Source organism: Clarias gariepinus, chromosome 2 (assembly GCF_024256425.1).
Source record: "Clarias gariepinus isolate MV-2021 ecotype Netherlands chromosome 2, CGAR_prim_01v2, whole genome shotgun sequence".
Taxonomy (NCBI): Eukaryota; Metazoa; Chordata; class Actinopteri; order Siluriformes; family Clariidae; genus Clarias; species Clarias gariepinus.
Genome location: NC_071101.1, coordinates 51,501,823 through 51,524,739, shown reverse-complemented (window position 1 = coordinate 51,524,739; position 22,917 = coordinate 51,501,823). Strand labels below are relative to the sequence as shown.

At 42.0% G+C, this 22,917-nt stretch overlaps 1 protein-coding gene across 1 annotated transcript; it reads left to right on the top strand.

The window, feature by feature from the left end:
* The first annotated feature begins 4,219 nt into the window (after window positions 1–4,219).
* Window positions 4,220–22,393, top strand: LOC128510851 (monocarboxylate transporter 10-like). The gene is made up of 7 exons (XM_053483394.1): window positions 4,220–4,852; window positions 10,954–11,098; window positions 11,389–11,488; window positions 11,580–11,894; window positions 18,027–18,170; window positions 18,532–18,760; window positions 19,760–22,393. Exons 1-7 carry the CDS (start codon window positions 4,402–4,404, stop codon window positions 19,948–19,950), a joined length of 1,575 nt encoding a protein of 524 aa, XP_053339369.1. The 5' UTR covers window positions 4,220–4,401; the 3' UTR covers window positions 19,951–22,393.
* Window positions 22,394–22,917: the final 524 nt, after the last annotated feature.

The following is a 22,917-nucleotide window of genomic DNA, read 5'->3' as shown; positions in this document are numbered from 1 at the left end:
CCTGTGTGAAAAAGTGATTGCCCCCTTGTTAAAAAATAACTTAACTGTGGTTTATCACACCTGAGTTCAATTTCTGTAGTCACCCCCAGGCCTGATTACTGCCACACCTGTTTCAATCAAGAAATCACTTAAATAGGAGCTACCTGACACAGAGAAGTAGACCAAAAGCACCTCAAAAGCTAGACATCATGCCAAGATCCAAAGAAATTCAGGAACAAATGATAACAAAAGTAATTGAGATCTATCAGTCTGGTAAAGGTTATAAAGCCATTTCTAAAGCTTTGGGACTCCAGCGAACCACAGTGAGAGCCATTATCCACAAATGGCAAAAACATGGAACAGTGGTAAACCTTCCCAGGAGTGGCCGGCTGACCAAAATTACCCCAAGGGCGCAGAGACAACTCATCCGAGAGGCCACAAAAGACCCCAGGACAACATCTAAAGAACTGCAGGCCTCACTTGCCTCAATTAAGGTCAGTGTTCACGACTCCACCATAAGAAAGAGACTGGGCAAAAACGGCCTGCATGGCAGATTTCCAAGGCGCAAACCACTTTTAAGCAGAAAGAACATTAAGGCTTGTCTCAATTTTGCTAAAAAACATCTCAATGATTGCCAAGACTTTTGGGAAAATACCTTGTGGACCGACGAGACAAAAGTTGAACTTTTTGGAAGGTGTGTGTCCAGTTACATCTGGCGTAAAAGTAACACAGCATTTCAAAAAAAGAACATCATATTAACAGTAAAATATGGTGGTGGTAGTGTGATGGTCTGGGGTTGTTTTGCTGCTTCAGGACCTGGAAGGCTTGCTGTGATAGATGGAACCATGAATTCTACTGTCTACCAAAAAATCCTGAAGGAGAATGTCCGGCCATCTGATCGTCAACTCAAGCTGAAGCGATCTTGGGTGCTGCAGCAGGACAATGACCCAAAACACACCAGCAAATCCACCTCTGAATGGCTGAAGAAAAACAAAATGAAGACTTTGGAGTGGCCTAGTCAAAGTCCTGACCTGAATCCTATTGAGATGTTGTGGCATGACCTTAAAAAGGCGGTTCATGCTAGAAAACCCTCAAATAAAGCTGAATTACAACAATTCTGCAAAGATGAGTGGGCCAAAATCCTCCAGAGCGCTGTAAAAGACTCGCTGCAAGTTATCGCAAACGCTTAATTGCAGTTATTGCTGCTAAGGGTGGCCCAACCAGTTATTAGGTTCAGGGGGCAATTACTTTTTCACACAGGGCCATGTAGGTTTGGATTTGTTTTCTCCCTAAATAATAAAAACCATCATTTAAAAACTGCATTTTGTGTTTACTTGTGTTATCTTTGACTAATAGTTAAATGTGTTTGATGATCAGAAACATTTTGTGTGACAAACATGCAAAAGAATAAGAAATCAGGAAGGGGGCAAATAGTTTTTTGTAAATGCTGGTGGAGGCCAATGTAACAGGTTCTGGCAGCAGGTGGCAGGTGGCAGCCTTGTTGTCCTTTTCCTTTTTGCCCAGGAATTTTGCAGTACACCAAGCTCCATGTTAGGTTTCTTCATGCAAAACTTATTTGGGTTTAAAACAGACAAATTGAAACTATGAGTCTTCTTCTGTTTTAGGTGTTTAATTAGGACAAGGGGAGTATACATGGTGCTATGAGTGCATACTGTTTATGAGTAACAACAAACCACTGAATATTTCCCTTTTCCTGTCTGTGTAGAGTGCTTCAGAATTCTAACCACTAGATGTCGCACAAGCAAGACAGTTTGGTTTCCATTTACACTGTACAGTTGGGACTGCTCACACTGTAATATACAGGGGAAACGCTTTTCTCAGGCCTCCAGGTGTTTCTAGTGGAAACTAATGTACTGACGGTGAAATGTGATAAGTCATTGACCACTGATAGAGGTATATCAGATTGTGCAATAATTCCTCAGATAACAATGCTTTCTATACTTTAAAGAATGTATTCACCCCCGTCCAGTATCTAACTGGAGGACTGGATGAACTTAATACAGTAGCTGCAACGTCACAGAAACTATACATCCAAAGCTGACCAACCTCATAAATAAAGTATCAGCAGGCTACAGCAGGATCTTTCAGCTTTCAGCTTCAGCACTAACATTTGAAGACAGTGACTCTTAGCAGTTTAACTGGACAGTGGATTAATGGAGAGTTTACTCCACTGAGGGGCGCTACACACACCCAATGACAGCAGTTTCACAGGTCATTCAAACATTTAACATGGTTAATGACTCTCTACAACAACGCATACACCATACTCCAATGGCTGTGTGTGTGTGTGTGTGTGTATGGAAATAGCTGTAATTCCTGAATGTTTAATGCCATGCTTTTGTCAAATCTCTTGAATTCGCTCACATTTTGAGTGTTTCGGTTCACATGAAGGGGTGTTTAGGTAGGTGGTACATGTTAAAGTAACATTACCATGCATGGCAGGACAACTGAGATTGCTGACCGTTATGATGCGGCTAAAATTTTACTGGCGTGATAGATAGATAAATAGATAGATATAGCTATAGATATATAAATAATAAACAAAAATTTTGTTTGGCCTGTCTCAGTGTTGTGTCACTATGTCTCAGTGTTTGTAGTTCTGTCACAGGCGTTCTATCACAGGCGTGTAACAGGCATTCCTCAACAAATGTAACAGTTGTCAGCATGTACAATTGCCATTATTGAGGAACGGTAGCATGAGGAGCGGCAGGGTGTTGACCGGACACTCCATTCTCAGGTAACGGTAACACACAGACGTTAGGATCTGCATATGGCTGCGCATACCAGGAATGCCTTATAAATAATAAATGTAATCAAGACTTGAGACAGTTGGGGTAGTTGTGTGAAGTGTCTTTAGGCAGTTAGAATTACACGCTCTTGTTATGGTAACTGTGAAAAATAGCAATAGAATAACAACTGGTGAGGAAATCTGAACAGTTGAGGAAAACCGAGGTCCACTCCAGGATGTCATCCATGGACTTTAGGTCCATTCACTCTTATGATGTTTATGATGACCATTTTGGGATTTTGAAGTTGAAGATGACCTAATTGTTAGACCTGGATGTTAACATAATGGTGATGGTGTTACGTTAATGTTTAGATTAAATTAGATTAGATTAGATAAGATTCAACATTCAAATCACATGTTTAAACAGAAGCTCCTACTGTAAATAAATGATGTAATTTATGTTGCAGATAATACCTCGGGACGAGGTCTTGGACAACTGTCTTCATACTTGAAGGGTCACACAAGGTCATTTTAAAACTGAAATGCGGTGGGAGGGAAAAGCTCTTAAACATATGTGAAATGTGTCGAGGCATTGGGTTTTTATATTTAAACCAATTTCGGGGGAAACAGATTGGAATAAATCGGATTCATATGGTGACACTTTAACTGTAATCATTTAATTGAGGTAAAGTATTTGATATGCAAATGATTTCAGGTTATTATTGATTGCAAATGCATATTATGTTACAAATGTTCTTTAAAAATATACACAAACTAGTTTGCACAGATTTATTCAGTACTTTGTATTTTTCAGATAAATTAAAATCATCGTTCCTGTGCACACCAGTACAGTACAGCACAGTCGGATCAGTTATCTGTTGTTGTTTTTTTTAATTCCTTTTTCATATTTTGAGTTTGATAAAATACAATACATTTACATGACGGCATTTAGCAGACACATTTATTATTATAAAATAATAATAAATTTATAAAAATTATACAATTTTATTTTTTTTATCTTATACATTTGAGAAGTTGGATGTCAAGGGCCTTGCTCAAGTGCCCTACAGTAGAGACTTGGTGGTGGTGGGGTTTGAACCTGGGACCTGCGAGCGCTACAATGTTTTTATTGGACAAATGGACTAAGAGGTGGTACATGTGAGAACTTTGTGAGGGGGATCACCTCAGCTTTTCTCTGAACCATCTGCTGTTGGTTTTTAGATAGATAGATAGATAGATACTTTATTGCTCCTGAAGATAATTCCATTTTTTACTTCATCCTGCCAAAAAAACAACAACAATCATTACAGTGAAATTTACACACACTGACTCATTGCAATTTTTCTTTACATCAGAAGCGATCATCCATTTCTGCTCACACAGGCCACTCCCCTTTGAAAGGGAATGCTTTCCAATCACGGCCTTCTTTTACGCATATGCAAACCTAACCACGCCCACTCTCGTGCATCTATTTATACCGTACCGCAGCACTACAGTGTGCCAGGCAGTATTGCAGCGGTAAATCCGGCGGTGGTTTTATCAAATCATCAGCATGTCTGCAATAACCTGTCCATAGATCAGAGTGGTTTTAATCTATTGTTTGTTTGTTTAACATCTCAGGGTGTGAGTGGAACCTCCTTAGTTTTGTGCACGATTAACAGGAAACCTTCAGTATGAAAGAAGACAAACCCACGAGTGAGGAGCATGAGGCTGAAGCTCGTCAGGACACCGAGCCCACGGCACCGCCGGACGAGCCTGAGATAAACCCTGAGGAGAAGCGCTTAGACGAAGCAGAGGAACCTGAGGTAAACCATGAGGAGAAGCGCTTAAACGGTGCGAAGGATCCTGAGGTAAACCCTGAGGAGAAGTTCCTAACCGAGGCGGAGAAGATGAAGGAGGAGGAGGAGGAGGAGAACGGCGGAGATGATGGGAGCCAGCGGGCCTCTGTGGAGAGACAGCCCGAGTTTGAACACCCCGAGGGCGGCTGGGGCTGGGTGGTCATGCTCGCCTCCATGTGGTGCAACGGGTCGGTGTTCGGAATCCAAAACGCCTTCGGGATCTTATTCGTGTCCCTGCTGAAGGAGTTCGGCTCTGAGAACGATAGTGACCTGCGCTTCAGGACAGGTATTACCTCAGATTTACCTCAGGAACACACACACACACACGTGAACCGGCCGGCTGGGCGCTCGAGCCATGCGCGTGGAGCAAAGTTCGCGCCCGAGGGACAGCGCGTGCGCCACGTTCCTCGCGCTGCACCGCACCGGCGCGTTATCGCCGCGTTTAAATGTTCAATAAAGCCGTAATTATCGCGTCGCTGCGCGTGCAGGGTTGCGTTACCAAGGCGGGAAAAGCCCCCTGGAGCGCGAGGAAGCGGGGCTCGCGCGTGTCGCGTGCTCCCGGCTCTCTGCACGAGAATGTACCGCTTTTGTGTTTGTTTCGCTCAGATTTGAGACTCTCACAATGACACGACGGGGCCGGTTCACACCAGCTGTGACCTTATCGTTACTGCCAGAGGGGGAGGTTAATCATCATTCACTGGGGGGTTTGTTCTCGGAAGTTTCTTATCAGGCTATCATATACCTGTGGACTTTAGGGCGGAAGTGACGTCACTGAAGTGTTTCCCTTTCAGTACCGTTGAAAAAACAAAGCAACCAGGCGTTGGTTAGTTTATAATGTGTGTATTACACTGGAGTAGTGTAGTGTTTGTACAGTGTGATGGAGTGTATGGTGGTGAATAGAGGAGTGTGATGTGATGATAACATTAATAATAAGATCCACTCGGACTGTTATAAACCTCCTCCTCTGACCCCTGACCCTGATCATTCGGGGTCGGCCCGGGAGCCAAGACTCACTGATCTGTAATCAGTCCATTTTATCATACATTTGTAGAAATGTGGATGTGACGTCAGCCTGGGGGCGGGGCTTATGACCTTCCCTTGCTGTTTAGATAGGGATCAGACAGACGCTTAAATCTGATTCACTACTGCTCACTACGGTACTATGTTTAAACACAGCGGAACACCCAGATCTTACTAAAGTGTGTGTTTGGCATCGTGGAACTGTGACAGGAATAACCGATAAAACCTGCTGATACACACACCTCATTAATGCAGAACACACACTCAGCATGTAGGTTTACATTCCTGTTTAAAGTCTGAGTTTGATCAGCAGTCTGCTGGTATTCGCACACACACACACACACACACACACAGAGTAAGTGAGCTGTAAAGAGGTATTTGTATGTAACATGGTGTGAATATTGCATCAGCGAAGGGTTTGTCCAGCTGTCTTCATTCACACACACACACACACACACACTCACACACAGCGTTTCTATCTTTGTCTGAGTTCTATCTCTGACCTGCAATCAAGAGGATGCTCTCAAATTAGGAAACTGGCTTCTCTCTCTCATACACACACATAGTTCAGAGGTCTCTGACTCACTCGTGTGACCTTTGACCTTCAGGAGGAACGATGACAGCGGGCGCTTTATCGGGGCTGACGGTCGTGCCGAGCTGCGGCTTTGTGTTTAATCTCTCAGTCAGGTGTAAATCCTCTGTAATTGAGTTGGAAGCAGCGTTTATTACGGATGAAAAGGTTCAGAAGGGGGGATTAGCGAGGCAGGACATGCTAAACACACAGTAGGGGGGCAGATTTGAGGAAAAGAAAGGGTATGTTTTGAGACAGCAGGCGGGGAGGGGAGGTGTGTGTGTGTGTGTGTGTCAGGGGGGTTCTTGAACCCAGCTCTGCAGCTTTGAAAGGTCTACCAACCAGACATGCATAGAATGGTTTTTCTGGCACCTTTCCGCTTTAAAGTCTCCCCGCCCTTTCTTCAGGTTTGGAGAGACATGTCCTGTTTGTTCTGATCGATACTCTTCAAGGTGGTAGATTTAGGGAAGGGGGGGATTGTGTGTGTTTGTGTGTGTGTTTGTGTTTAGCCAGTTTCCGCAGGAAACCCTGCTATTGACGAGGCCGTATGGCACACTGTATCTTGTTTACATAATCAAAACCAGATTTCCTTTCTTGCCAGGATAAGACACTCCAGTGTGTGTGTGTGAGAGAGAGAGGGACTCGATGGCTTTTTCCTGGAGTTTGTTCATCCTGAGACACAAAAACAAAACCATTATGTACAGGAGCAACTAAACATGTGGAGCGTGCAGCGTTACAGCTGTCGAGTTATTCATTAACGTCGTGTTTGATCTCAGATGTTGTGTTCAGGTGAAGGCCGCTCACACACACACACGGACACACACGTGCACACACACATCACCCCATGTTTAGCAAGAAAAGTAACAGTTACACTGGTCACATGGTTTGTGAGGTCACCAGAAGCAGCCAATCAGAGCCGGGCGTGAGGAGGCGGAATGACTCTAACAGTTCCCATGTGTGTACGACATGACTGTGAGACTCTCTGACTGACTCGGCCTGTGCGGGCGAGAAGATGCCGACGATGTATACACTACTGCAGTGTGTGTGTGTGATATTAAAATATTAAAGTGGTTCAATGAAACCTTTCTCTTTCTTTTTGTTAACTGTAGGCTTGTAGTAGCTCATGAAATTGATCATTAATTGCTGATATCGACTGATGATTTAAAAAAATGTTGCTGATAAAGGTTTCTGTCATATCACCCAGCGCTGTTGCTGAATCATGTGAGCTGAATTCGTCTGGTCCGTTTGTGTGGGCAACTTACATCCCATAATACTGTCTGAGGAGTTGAGCATGGAATAAGTGTGGAGTATGAGTATAGAGAATAAAGTGGGAGTATATAATGTGGAGTGGGAGTATACGATTCAATTCACATTTTTATTTGTTACATACACAACCATATACCGTATGATACGCAGAGAAATGCTTGCATGAATGCTTACTTGAAAAGAAAAAAAAGGAAGGAAGTAGGCATAAACGCTTAAAGGAAAGAAAAAATATATAAAATGTACAGTGCGAGTATTGAGTGGAAGTGTGGGTTGTGAGTATAGAATGTAAGTATAAACTGTGTGTGTGTGTGTGAAGTGTAAGTATATTGTTATTGTAGTGTTACAGTAAGTAAAGAGTATCCAGTGTGATTATACAGTAGAATGTGAGTGTGGAGTATGAGTATGAATTATGGAGTGTGAGTATAAAGAATTGCAGGGAGATTATGGAGAGAGAGAGAGAGTGAGTAGTAATAGATTTTATTTTTAAATAAGTATTTACTGAAAATGATCTCTGCTTAAGCCCAGAAAGAGGGTGGGTAATGTGTAACTTGATTCTCTCAAGGAGATGCGCGCCCACACACGCACACACACACGTAATGGCCTGGTCTGCAGTTCTGCAGTGAGTCAGGACATCAAGCTCAAAGCACTTTCACTTCTGCCTGCGGAGACACAAACAGTGCAGCATGCTTCTCCAAGTTTCATTAATAAACACATACGCACTAAAAATAAAGTGTGTGTATCTGTGTGTGAGATAAATGTGTTGGTGTGGAAACAGCCAGCTTTTGACACAATCGTATGTTTAGTGTTGGATGTGAATCTCTCCACATGTTTAGGGTTGTGTTGCTTAGCGTCACTCGGATCACACTAAGCTGGAGCTTACTCTGCAGTTTTACTTCTTGCTTCACAAGTTCTTCCTTTTCTAAATCTCACTGCTGAGATCTCAACCATCAAAACTGTTTATCTCACCATCAAAACTGTTTATCTCACCATCAACACTGTTTATCTCAACCATCAAAACTGTTTATCTCAACCTCAACACTGTTTATCTCAATCTCAATGCTGTTTAAATCTCAACCCTCAAAACTGTTTATCTCAACCTCAACACTGTTTATCTCAACCTCAACACTGTTTATCTTAACCTCAACACTGTTTATCTCAATCTCAACACTGTTTATCTCAATCTCAATGCTGTTTAAATCTCAACCCTCAAAACTGTTTATCTCACCATCAAAACTGTTTATCTTACCATCAACACTGTTTATCTCAACCATCAAAACTGTTTATCTCAATCTCAACACTGTTTATCTCAATCTCAACACTGTTTATCTCAACCTTAACACTGTTTATCTCAATCTCAACATTGTTTATCTCAACCTTAACACTGTTTATCTCAATCTCAACACTGTTTATCTCAATCTCAATGCTGTTTAACCTCAACCTCAACACTGTTTATCTCAACCATCAAAACTGTTTATCTCACCATCAACACTGTTTATCTCAATCTCAACACTGTTTATCTCAATCTCAACACTGTTTATCTCAATCTCAACACTGTTTATCTCAACCTTAACACTGTTTATCTCAGTCTCAACACTGTTTATCTTAATCTCAATGCTGTTTAAATCTCAACCCTCAAAACTGTTTATCTCAACCTCAACACTGTTTATCTCAATCTCAACATTGTTTATCTCAACCTTAACACTGTTTATCTCAATCTCAACACTGTTTATCTCAATCTCAATGCTGTTTAAATCTCAACCCTCAACACTGTTTATCTCAACCATCAAAACTGTTTATCTCAACCTCAACACTGTTTATCTCAACCATCAAAACTGTTTATCTCAACCTCAACACTGTTTATCTCAACCTCAACACTGTTTATCTCAATCTCAATGCTGTTTAAATCTCAACCCTCAAAACTGTTTATCTCAACCTCAACACTGTTTATCTCAACCTCAACACTGTTTATCTCAATCTCAACACTGTTTATCTCAATCTCAATGCTGTTTAAATCTCAACCCTCAAAACTGTTTATCTCACCATCAACACTGTTTATCTCACCATCAAAACTGTTTATCTTACCATCAACACTGTTTATCTCAACCATCAAAACTGTTTATCTCAACCTCAACACTGTTTATCTCAACCATCAAAACTGTTTATCTCACCCTCAACACTGTTTATCTCAACCACAACACTGTTTATCTCAACCTCAACGCTGTTTATCTCAACCTCAACACTGTTTATCTCAACCCTCAAAACTGTTTATCTCACCATCAACACTGTTTATCTCAACCTCAACACTGTTTATCTCAACCCTCAAAACTGTTTATTTCAACCTCAACACTGTTTATCTCAACCTCAACACTGTTTATCTCAACCTCAACACTGTTTATCTCAATCTCAACACTGTTTATCTTAACCTCAACACTGTTTATCTCAACATTAACACTGTTTATCTCAACCTCAACACTGTTTATCTCAATCTCAATGCTGTTTATCTCAATCTTAACACTTTAACTTAACCCAAACAATGTTTACATCAAACGTAATGCAGTTTATCTCAGTCTAAACACTTTTTTTTATCTCAATCTAAACACCACTTAAAGTAATTTCCCAAAATCCTGATCACACCAGATCTCATCGTCATCGTTGATACACCAACTTTCCCCTTTCTCACTGTCTGACCTCCCCCCCCCCCTCTCTCTCATATTTAGATGTCTGTGTGAGTGTGTGTGTTGCATGTGAGAGAGGTCATCCTGTGACCAGTAGAACGTCAGCACACCCATCTCACACACTCGAGGTGATGTATTAGAGGAACATCAGCAAATTGAGTGACAGGAAGTGAAGCTCATAATTTAGTTATACAACATTCAGTGTTCTGGGCAAGCACATGTGTGTGTGTGTGTGTGTACGTGTGTGTACGTGTGTGTATGTACGTGTGTGTGTGTGTGTGTGTGTGTTTAATTGAACAAATGCGATAAAGATAGAACAGACGCAGCTACAGCTAGTCAACAATGCGGTGTTGAGTTTTTCCCAGTGATACAGTCACCCGTCTGTCTGTCCATCTGTCTCTTTGCTTATTTATCCACTTGTCTGTTTTTGTTTACATGTCTACACATCTGTCTGTCTCTCTCTCTCTCTCTCTCTCTCAGTAGAGTGTAATAAATGACCTGTCTCTCAGGTAGTCCTCTCCCTCTGTGTGTTTTTCCTCTCTGTATCCTGTGTTGACTTTTCTCTGTACTGCGGAAACTTTATCTTAGCTCAGTGTACGTGTGTGTGTGTGTGTGTGTGTGTGTGTGAGAGAGAGAGAGAGAGCGGTAATACCGGACGTGTTCCACTCTCTCCTTATTGAGTGCAGTAGAGACAGACTCATGCTGCGCCGCGGCCCTACATTAGGTCCTGGTGTCATGTAAACCATCATGCGTTTGTGGTTGTTGCCATGGTGACGCCTTACTGTATTATGGTCTGGTGAAATGTATTGACTCTGTATCCAGTAACCCCCCCCCCTCTCTCTCTCTGTGTCTCAGCGTGGGTGGGCTCTCTGTCCATGGGGATGATCTTCTTCTGCTCTCCGATCGTCAGCGTGTTTACAGACGTGTTCGGCTGCAGGGTCACGGCGGTGAGCGGCGCCGCGGTCGGCCTCGTCGGCCTCTTCGGCAGTTCATTCGTCTCGTAAGATACACACACACACACACACACACACACACACACACGTTGGTATACAAGTTGCAAATTTCGAAATTAATGGTGACAACAGTTGATGATGTCATCATGGGTGTTAGAGCAGCTGACCAATCAGCAGCCTGGCTCAAACTTACACACACTGTGCAAATACACATTCTAACACACACACACACACACTTTGATCACACACTGTCTTTTCCAATGTGTCACATAAACCAACAATGCTATTCGTGTGTGCGTGTGCGTGTGTGTGTGTGTGTGTGTGTGTGTGTGTGCAGGTCTCTGGGCGCTATGTACTTCACGTACGGCGTGGTGTTTGCGTGCGGCTGTTCGTTCGCGTACCAGCCGAGTCTCGTCATCCTGGGACATTACTTCAAGGTGTGTTCTGTTGTTTGTTTAGAACGAATATTCGTGTGTTTGTCAATAAGGTGTGACGGATGACGTAACGATTCATTCTCTCTGATCTCAGAAGCGTTTGGGTTTGGTGAACGGCATCGTGACGGCGGGGAGCAGCGTCTTCACCGTGTCTCTGCCCCCGCTGCTGAAGGTCCTGCTGGACCGCGCCGGCCTCCACAACACCCTGCGCGTCCTCTGCATCCTCATGTTAGTGCTCGTGCTGGCCGGATTCACCTACAAGCCCCGCCTCCCTCAGAGGGTGGAGTCCAAGAAGGTCTCGTTAAAGAGGATCTGTAACGTCCAGATCTGGAGGAGTCTGAGTTACAGGATCTGGGCCTTCGGGATCCCAGCTGCGCTCTACGGATACTTCGTCCCCTACGTCCACCTGGTCAGTGTGTGTGTGTGTGGGTGTGTGGGTGTGGCTGTGTGTGTGTGTAAATATTTATACCATGTCCTTTTCCTAAATCAATAAGCATAAATACATGATTCAGTGTCTCTCTCTCTCACACACACACACACACACACACACTAACAGTTTCCTGCAGAGAATGTGAACTGTGCTCCATAAGCAAACCACCATGTCAAAATAAACACACACACACACTGTTTCTTCAGTATTGTGTTACACTCACAGCATGAAACCAATATGTATCGTCAAAACAATGTGTGTGTGTGTGTGTGTGTGTGTGTGTGTTTTAAAAACACTCCACTTTGACACGCCACAGCAGCGAGTGAACTTTACGCCGCTGTTTTCACTCCCTTGTACACACACACACACACACACACACACTGTCTAGGGAACATGGGAACCTTAATAACTAGATCAGAGGGAAAGTAGGGTAGTCATTTTAAGGAGTTGATTAGACATGTTCACCTCACACACACTCACTTACACACACACACACACTTACACACACAGCGCTGGACAGAACACAGTAAAATGAAAAGTGACTGGCTGTCGAGTATTCAGTACTACACTCAGTACTACACTCAGTACCACACTCAATACCACACTCAGTACTACACTCAGTACCACACTCAGTACTACACTCAGTACCACACTCAATACTACACTCAGTACTACACTCAGTACCACACTCAGTACTACACTCAGTACCACACTCAGTACCACACTCAGTACTACACTCAATACTACACTCAATACCACACTCAATACTACACTCAGTACTACACTCAGTACCACACTCAATACTACACTCAGTACCACACTCAGTACCACACTCAGTACCACACTCAGTACTACACTCAATACTACACTCAATACCACACTCAATACTACACTCAGTACTACACTCAGTACCACACTCAATACTACACTCAGTACTACACTCAATACCACACTCAATACCACACTCAGTACCACACTCAATACTACACTCAATACTACACTCAGTACTACACTCAGTACTACACTCAATACCACACTCAGTACCACACTCAATACTACACTCAGTACTACACTCAGTACCACACTCAGTACTACACTCAGTACTACACTCAGTACTACACTCAATATTGCACTCAGTACCACACTCAATACTACACTCAATACTACACTCAATACCACACTCAATACTACACTCAGTACTACACTCAATATTGCACTCAGTACCACACTCAATACTACACTCAGTACTACACTCAGTACCACACTCAGTACTACACTCAATACTACACTTAATACCACACTCAATACTACACTCAATACTACACTCAGTACCACACTCAGTACTACACTCAGTACTACACTCAATATTGCACTCAGTACCACACTCAATACTACACTCAATACCACACTCAGTACCACACTCAATACCACACTCAATACTACACTCAGTACTACACTCAGTACTACACTCAATACTACACTCAATTTCACACTCAGTACCACACTCAGTACTACACTCAGTACCACACTCAATACTACACTCAGTACCACACTCAATACTACACTCAATACCACACTCAGTACCACACTCAATACCACACTCAATACTACACTCAGTACTACACTCAGTACTACACTCAATACTACACTCAATTTCACACTCAGTACCACACTCAGTACCACACTCAGTACCACACTCAATACTACACTCAGTACTACACTCAGTACTACACTCAGTACCACACTCAGTACTACACTCAATACTACACTCAATTTCACACTCAGTACCACACTCAATACTACACTCAGTACCACACTCAGTACTACACTCAATACTACACTCAATACTACACGCAGTACTACACTCAATACCACACTCAGTACTACACTCAATACTACACTCAGTACCACACTCAGTACCACACTCAATACTACACTCAGTACTACACTCAATACTACACTCAGTACTACACTCAGTACCACACTCAGTACCACACTCAATACTACACTCAGTACTACACTCAGTACTACACTCAATACTACACTCAGTACTACACTCAATACTACACTCAGTACCACACTCAGTACTACACTTAATACTACACTCAGTACTACACTCAGTACTACACTCAATACTACACTCAGTACTACACTCAATACTACACTCAGTACCACACTCAGTACTACACTCAATACTACACTCAATACTACACTCAGTACTACACTCAATACTACACTCAGTACCACACTCAGTACCACACTCAGTACTACACTCAATACTACACTCAATTTCACACTTAGTACTACACTCAATACTACACTCTCAGCAGTACTGGTGACCTGTACTGATGCCTCTTCCTGGCTGTGTGTGTGTGTGTGTGTGTGTGTGGAACAGCAGTGAAATTGCAGACGAGTGTGTTCTGAGAGCCGCAGTGTGTGTCAGCATTAATCACCACTGACACTTTATAACTGCATTACAACCTTCGACCTTTCACTAGAACATGGTGTTTTTCTCACACAGACTACAGTGTGTGTGTGTGTGTGTTTTAGGAACTCATTTTTCATTCTGTTTTTCCCTCGCTTTGTGTGTGTGTGTGTGTATGCTGCTCTCAGATTGGTGTTTTTGGGAGGTGGAACTGCTGCAGCCATCTGGCAAGCATTTCCCCCTTGTTTTATGTGTGTGTGTGTGCGTGTGTGTGCGCGCATGCATGTGTGCAAAACAGCTAGCCATATAAATAAATGATTAGCGGCAGATAGAGAGCGGTCTGGATTTGAGGGTGGGGCTGATAAGAAGATTTCATTTAGCTAACTTTCTATTTCTTCTTGGGGGTCAGGGTTTAGTGTTATACAGTTGTTGCTATAGTTACACATTAGTGGATATTTTTTGCCTTTAATGTACACTTTGTGGCTTCTAAACATCTACACTCATCCATAACTGCACTGACACGTCGTGGCCCGGACTCCAGCAGACCTCTGAAGGTGTATGTGGTATCTGACACCAAGGTGTTAGCAGCGGATCCATTGATTTCAGTAAGTGGCAAAGTAGGGCCTCAGTGTATCGGACCTTTGAAATCTGGAGAATTCAGAAGTCGAGTTTACACCTAGATCTCTTTGTCATGTTCCTCAAACTGTTTCTGAACAGGATGTCAGGGCGCATCACCCTGCTGAAGAAGGCCGTCATGGGCCTGCTGACCGCTCTGCAGCTATTCAGCCCCGTACACCCATGGCGTGTTAGGGATTATAGAGGTGAGGTTAGTCACATGGTGTGTTAGGGATTACAGAGGTGAGATTAGTCACACGGTGTGTTGGGGATTATAGAGGTGAGATTAGTCACATGGTGTGTTAGGGATTACAGAGGTGAGATTAGTCACATGGTGTGTTAGGGATTACAGAGGTGAGATTAGTCACACGGTGTGTTAGGTATTATAGAGGTGAGATTAGTCACGGTGTGTTAAGGATTATAGAGGTGAGATTGGTCACATGGTGTGTTGGGGATTATAGAGGTAAGATTAGTCACATGGTGTGTTAGGGATTATAGAGATGAGATTGGTCACATGGTGTTTTAGGGATTATAGAGGTGAGATTAGTCACATGGTGTGTTAGGGATTATAAAGCTGGGATCAGTCACACGGTGTGTTAGGGATTATAGAGGTGAGATTGGTCACATGGTGTGTTGGGGATTATAGAGGTAAGATTAGTCACATGGTGTGTTGTGGATTATAGAGGTGAGATTAGTCACATGGTGTGTTAGGGATTATAAAGCTGGGATCAGTCACACGGTGTGTTAGGGATTATAGAGGTGAGATTGGTCACATGGTGTGTTAGGGATTATAGAGCTGGGATCATTCACAAAGTGTTTTAGGGATTATAGAGGTGAGATTAGTCACACGGTGTGTTAGGGATTATAGAGCTGGGATCATTCACAAAGTGTTTTAGGGGTTATAGAGGTGAGATTAGTCACACGGTGTGTTGGGGATTATAGAGATGAGATTGGTCACATGGTGTGTTAGGGATTATAGAGGTGAGATTAGTCACACGGTGTGTTAGGGATTATAGAGGTGAGATTGGTCACATGGTGTGTTAGGGATTATAGAGCTGGGATCAGTCACATGGTGTGTTAGGGATTATAGAGCTGGGATCGGTCACACGGTGTGTTAGGGATTATAGAGGTGAGATTAGTCACACGGTGTGTTAGGGATTATAGAGGTGAGATTGGTCACATGGTGTGTTGGGGATTATAGAGGTGAGATTAGTCACACGGTGTGTTAGGGATTATAGAGGTGAGATTGGTCACATGGTGTGTTGGGGATTATAGAGGTGAGATTGGTCACATGGTGTGTTGGGGATTATAGAGGTAAGATTAGTCACATGGTGTGTTGTGGATTATAGAGGTGAGATTAGTCACATGGTGTGTTAGGGATTATAAAGCTGGGATCAGTCACACGGTGTGTTAGGGATTATAGAGGTGAGATTAGTCACATGGTGTGTTAGGGATTACAGAGGTGAGATTAGTCACATGGTGTGTTAGGGATTACAGAGGTGAGATTAGTCACACGGTGTGTTAGGTATTATAGAGGTGAGATTAGTCACGGTGTGTTAAGGATTATAGAGCTGGGATCAGTCACACGGTGTGTTGGGGATTATAGAGGTGAGATTAGTCACATGGTGTGTTAGGGATTATAGAGGTGAGATTAGTCACATGGTGTGTTAGGGATTATAAAGCTGGGATCAGTCACACGGTGTGTTAGGGATTATAGAGGTGAGATTGGTCACATGGTGTGTTGGGGATTATAGAGGTAAGATTAGTCACATGGTGTGTTGTGGATTATAGAGGTGAGATTAGTCACATGGTGTGTTAGGGATTATAAAGCTGGGATCAGTCACACGGTGTGTTAGGGATTATAGAGGTGAGATTGGTCACATGGTGTGTTAGGGATTATAGAGCTGGGATCATTCACAAAGTGTTTTAGGGATTATAGAGGTGAGATTAGTCACACGGTGTGTTGGGGATTATAGAGATGAGATTAGTCACATGGTGTGTTAGGGATTATAGAGGTGAGATTAGTCACACGGTGTGTTAGGGATTATAGAGATGAGATTAGTCACACGGTGTGTTAGGGATTATAGAGGTGAGATTAGTCACATGGTGTGTTAGGGATTATAGAGCTGGGATCAGTCACACGGTGTGTTAGGGATTATAGAGCTGGGATCAGTCACACGGTGTGTTAGGGATTATAGAGGTGAGATTAGTCACACGGTGTGTTAGGGATTATAGAGGTGAGATTAGTCACATGGTGTGTTAGGGATTATAGAGCTGGGATCAGTCACATGGTGTGTTAGGGATTATAGAGCTGGGATCAGTCACACGGTGTGTTAGGGATTATAGAGGTGAGATTGGTCACATGGTGTGTTAGGGATTATAGAGCTGGGATCAGTCACACGGTGTGTTAGGGATTATAGAGCTGGGATCAGTCACACGGTGTGTTAGGGATTATAGAGGTGAGATTGGTCACATGGTGTGTTAGGATTATAGAGGTGAGATTGGTCACATGGTGTGTTAGGGATTATAGAGGTGAGATTAGTCACACGGTGTGTTAGGGATTATAGAGGTGAGATTGGTCACACGGTGTGTTGGGGATTATAGAGGTGAGATTAGTCACGGTGTGTTGGGGATTATAGAGGTGAGATTGGTCACACAGTGTTTTAGGGATTATAGAGGTGAGATTGGTCACACGGTGTGTTGGGGATTATAGAGGTGAGATTGGTCACACGGTGTGTTGGGGATTATAGAGGTGAGATTGGTCACATGGTGTGTTAGGGATTATAGAGCTGGGATCAGTCACACGGTGTGTTGGGGATTATAGAGGTGAGATTAGTCACATGGTGTGTTAGGGATTATAGAGGTCAGATTAGTCACATGGTGTGTTACATGTTACATTAGTCACAGTGTGACTAATCCCAGCTCCATATCTTGTGTTAGACGGCTGTGTTTCATAGTTGCCTAGCAACAGACTTGTATATCGGGGGTTTCAGTCATGTAAAACTTTGAAGATGAAACTCACTTCCTGTTCTGTTTTTTTTCCCTCTGTGTGTGTGTGTGTGTGTCTGAAGATGAAGCATGTAGAAGAGCGTTTTGGTGTTGATGCTAATAAGGAGGTGTTACTGATGTGTCTCGGCATCACGTCCGGTGTGGGACGACTCATCTTTGGCCGCGTGGCTGACTACGTCCCCGGAGTGCACAAAGTCTTCCTGCAGGTAACACACACACACACACACACACACACACACACACACACACACACACACACACACACACACACACACACACACACACACACAGTGTCCTGATGTGCTTCCTCTCGTTAGCAGTGATCCCTGGTTTCCTAGCTGTTTTATTTTTAATGTCCCTAGGTTGTTGTTTTTTTTAATTTCCTTTATCCTTGCTTTACTTCCCCAGTTCCTGTGCACTTCACACCTTTTAGTCCCTGGATCTGGTCCAGATTATAATACTAAGATTATATACTGTACTGAATGTAGACGGTGTGAGACGGTGCTTTCTTATGGACCGTAACAGAATGACCGTGACGATGACTGACACGAGCCTGTTCTCCTGTAGGTGGCGTCGTTCCTGGTGATCGGCGTTATGTCGATGCTGATCCCGCTGTGTAACGTGTTCGGCGGTCTGATCGCCGTGTGTCTGCTGATGGGGCTGTTTGACGGCTGCTTCATCTGCATCATGGCTCCCATCGCCTTCGAGCTCGTCGGCTCCGACAACGTCTCTCAGGCCATCGGCTTCCTGCTGGGCATGATGTCCGTGCCCATGACCGTGGGTCCTCCCATCGCAGGTACACACTCACACACTCAGTTAAGTCAGTATGGAGAAAGTCCCTGGTGTTCAGAGCAGCGGGAATCTCTCATTCAACAAACTCTAAAGAAAAAACTACGTCTGAGAACCAGGACGCGTCGTGAGCGTGAAGGTAAAGCGGCTCAAGTCAATAACAACCACGAAGAACAGGAAAAGTACAGGAACACCGCGGCAGATATTGAGGAAGGAAACGTCGTGAGGTTTATTTTTCTGTTAAACGTGACGACTCGATGCTTGGCCCCGCAGTGCTGCTGTTACCCGGGCCAGCCGAGATCAGGGTGTGTGTGTGTGTTGTGTGTGAGAGAGAGAGAACTCTCCATGCAATAGAGAAGATCAGCACACCATTATGGCAGGTTTATTTGTTTATTTAATCGTGTTAAATAAACAACAACACTACTTTCTGTTTGTCTCTCTAAAGCGTAGCGACGCACAGTGTGTACTGGATAAAGCAAAAGACACTGCTGTCCTGGGCAGATAAGTCTAAAAATATACCACCCAGGTCTGTATATCTTATAAACAACACACGGCTGAGGCCTTACCCCATGTTTAAAACAAAGAGAGGGTGAGAGTTGGCACTCGTCCCCTGTCTTACAGGCCTTCCTGTTTCGAAATATGTACGGAATGCTATTCACCCTGCACTTCACACAGGCGTGAAAGAATAAAATAACATATATAGTGAATACACGCAGAAAGGCTTCACCACTCGAGTGTAGAGTTAAGGGGAAGAGAATGACGTGGGCGTGCTCGGAGAGTGAGCGTCTGAGTTAAGTCATAAATTATATCATGCTATATATATATATACATAGCGAGCGGGTTAGTCGAGTTCAACGAAAAAAATAAATTACTGTCAATCCGTGAAATAAAATATTAACGTCTATTTGTGTGAAATAAAACTCTAGTATGATGTACAGCTATAATGATTGAGCAGCACATGTGTGTTCATTAATGCTTTATTTTTTACATTGTGTGTGTGTGTCAGGTTTCCTCCGTGACAGCCTGGGCGATTATAACGTGGCGTTCTACCTGGCGGGGATCCCTCCTCTGATCGGTGGAGCCGTGCTGTGTCTGATCCCCTGGGTGGAACAGAGGAGGAGGAGGAAGGAGAGGACACGCACGGAGGACACACACATGGACACGGAGAGGAACGACAAGACCGAGTCTGTCATCTGAGTCACACGCGTACACACACACACACACATTCAGGCACAAATGGTCGTGAAGTACACTATTGTGTATCTTCGAGAGAACCACAGGTCCCCACTTGTATAGGAATGTCTGAGTGTTTAACCTGTCTGTGTGTGACTGAAGCTTTTATCGAAAAAAATTATTGAAAAGTTTTTTTGCTTTTGAGGATTAGGCGTTACAGTAATTATTAGACGATTAGAAGGTCCTCACGTGACTGGTCCTGACAATCCTGCTTGTGTGTGTGTGTGTGTGTGTGTGTTCTGTCTATACGGGAAACAGAAAGTAATTTGAAAAAAAAAAAGTGGAACCTTTGCTATAAACTATATACATACATCTATATTACAAATATAAATATTATAACTATATATATAAAACTCTATACAATTCATTATATAATAATATAATTATTAACTAAACATGAACGCTTTTAGCGCATTATTAAAGAAGTAGGTTTTATAGATTTCTTAGACCGAATAAAATAAATCTATTTCCTTTTTTTTACCTTTATGCAAAAGTTATACTCAGAACCTTATACGTCTTATAATGAATTATGTCGAATATTTATGTAAGTTATTTAAAATATTGGAACCAAAGAAAATGTTAAAAACTAGAGTGACTTCACATTACTCTGATTAAAGGCAGCGAAGAGGCGTGAATTTCGGCGGATTAGTCGTAACTTAGCTTTATGTTGCTTGAAGTCTGAAAACAATTGTTTACTTACATGATTTTATAAATTTCTATGCAATGCGGCTCCAGATATTATTTTGTTATGCAAAGTGCTGCTGATAAAATTCAGGGACGCAATTAAGTGTTGACGCTAAAAATCTGCTGGAAAATTAGCACACACACACACAACCCGACTGGTTAACCACTTTGTTTAAAACACTTGTCATCACCAGTAAAGTGATGTATCTCACCTGCACAGATCTCTCACCCGTGCCTTATTGCGTCACACACGTGACGATGAATCACTTTGTTTATCTGTAAGAGGTGTGTGATTGATTTATAATTATAATCTACCTCAATTTTACATCACAACAGACAGTTTATTTCAGTTCATGTCAAATTTACTTTAAAAAAAATCATTTAAATCATAAATATTCAATGTATGTCATAGTGTTATTACTTTATTTTATTATTATGTTATTATCATATTATCAGTATTGGTGCCTTAGCCTGGGCGTGTGAGCCTTTAATCAGCGCGGATTATTTTTTATAAATCTTTAAAGTGTTCTTTTTTTTATAAATATAATACGATAAATAAATAAAATGCATATCATTTAAAATATTTCCTAGGAATATTATATACACTTGGCCTAGATTATATAAGGGTGGGGGAGAGGGGGGCACGGCTCTGTCTGCTGTGTTTCAGTAAGTTAGTTCTGGACTTATCGCGGCTCTCCGTGTCCTCACGACGCCTTCCTGCTGAACAGGCCAGAAATTAAAGTTTCCATCATTTTAAATCTAAATTCTAATCTAATCTTTTTTTTTTTTTTTTTAAGATTAGTAGCACATGCCGAGTTCAGTATTTATAGATTTGTTGTTCTTATTATACACAGTATGTGTGTGTTCATCTATACCGCTACTAATCCGAGTTGTTTGTGGAATAAAGCCGCGTAAAGAAAATTATCACTATCGCTATGAGAAAGTTATTCATAGCTGAACCAAATGGTTTTTGTTTTTATCAAGAAAGCAAGTCAAGCTAAAAAACCAAAAATCCTCATGGTCTCCGTCCTAAGTGAGTTCCTGAGGCGTTAGTGTTCGGTTTGCAAAATCGTGTCTCTGATAGAAGTTCTCATCATGTATTGTTTAAATCTCACTAGAAAAGACCAAAGAAAACGCTCTGCTAGCTGGAACTCCGGAGTCAGAAACCCGGCCCTGGCTCTGATCATATCGTCGTGGCTGATCGCACCGAGTCATCCTTAAACCAAGCTGAGTGAAACGCCCCGTCTCTGCTGTTCAGAGAGATTAGAGTGGTGTTTGCTTTAGATCAGACAGTCTACACCGCCACTAGGTGCAGTAATAACTCAGAAATGGAGCAGTTACGCAACGTCTGTAAGGGCGAGGGAACGCTCAACAGAACATCGGCTTATTTTTAGCTTTTTGCTCAGTGACAGAGTTTTTTTAATTTTTTTAAAATGACGCTTAGTACGATTAGTGTTTCACATGAGTTTAAAACGTACTGTACGGACTGAAGGTTTGCCACACGGTGTCAGTTTGTATCAGAGCTTTATCACGATGCTTTTCTTTCTTCATCAGCATCACTTTCTTCCTGGATCACATTGTCTACTTTAACTGAAATTTCTTAATTTTTTGTTAATCCTTTCTCTTTTAATCCTTGAGAATGTGGACTGATTTATCCCTACTGCATGCATGCTTTTTTATTGTCTAAAACAATAATTAAAAATAAAATTTTTATGAACAGAAAGCGTGCTGTACTGTTTTATTTGTGTTTGTGCATGTAAAAACAAAGGAGAAGGAATGCAAAACAATTTTAATAAACTTTACACAATAATTTAAATTTCTACACAAAAAGTCTAGAAATCATGTAACTTCTATAACAAAAATGACATTTTTCAAAGCATTCAGTGAAAAAAATTAATCGGAAAAGATATTAACCACATATAACTAATAAGATAATAAGATTAATTAAATGGGCTAAATCCAGATTTCTTATAATAACCAATAATAAACCTCATTCCTGTACACCAGTTAAAAGGCTTGTTCTAGTTAGAATTTAATATAAAATTATTTATTATTTATATATTATTTTTTTTATTTAAAAAAATATTTATTTGGACATTTAAATGTAATATCATTAACTAACTGTAAACATTTAATTTACTTTTAAAATTATTTTCTATATCCAGGGGAGAATTTACTAAATACAATAGAAAATACTAAAAATACAAAATACAATATAATAAAAAAAACAATTTATAAATAACTTAA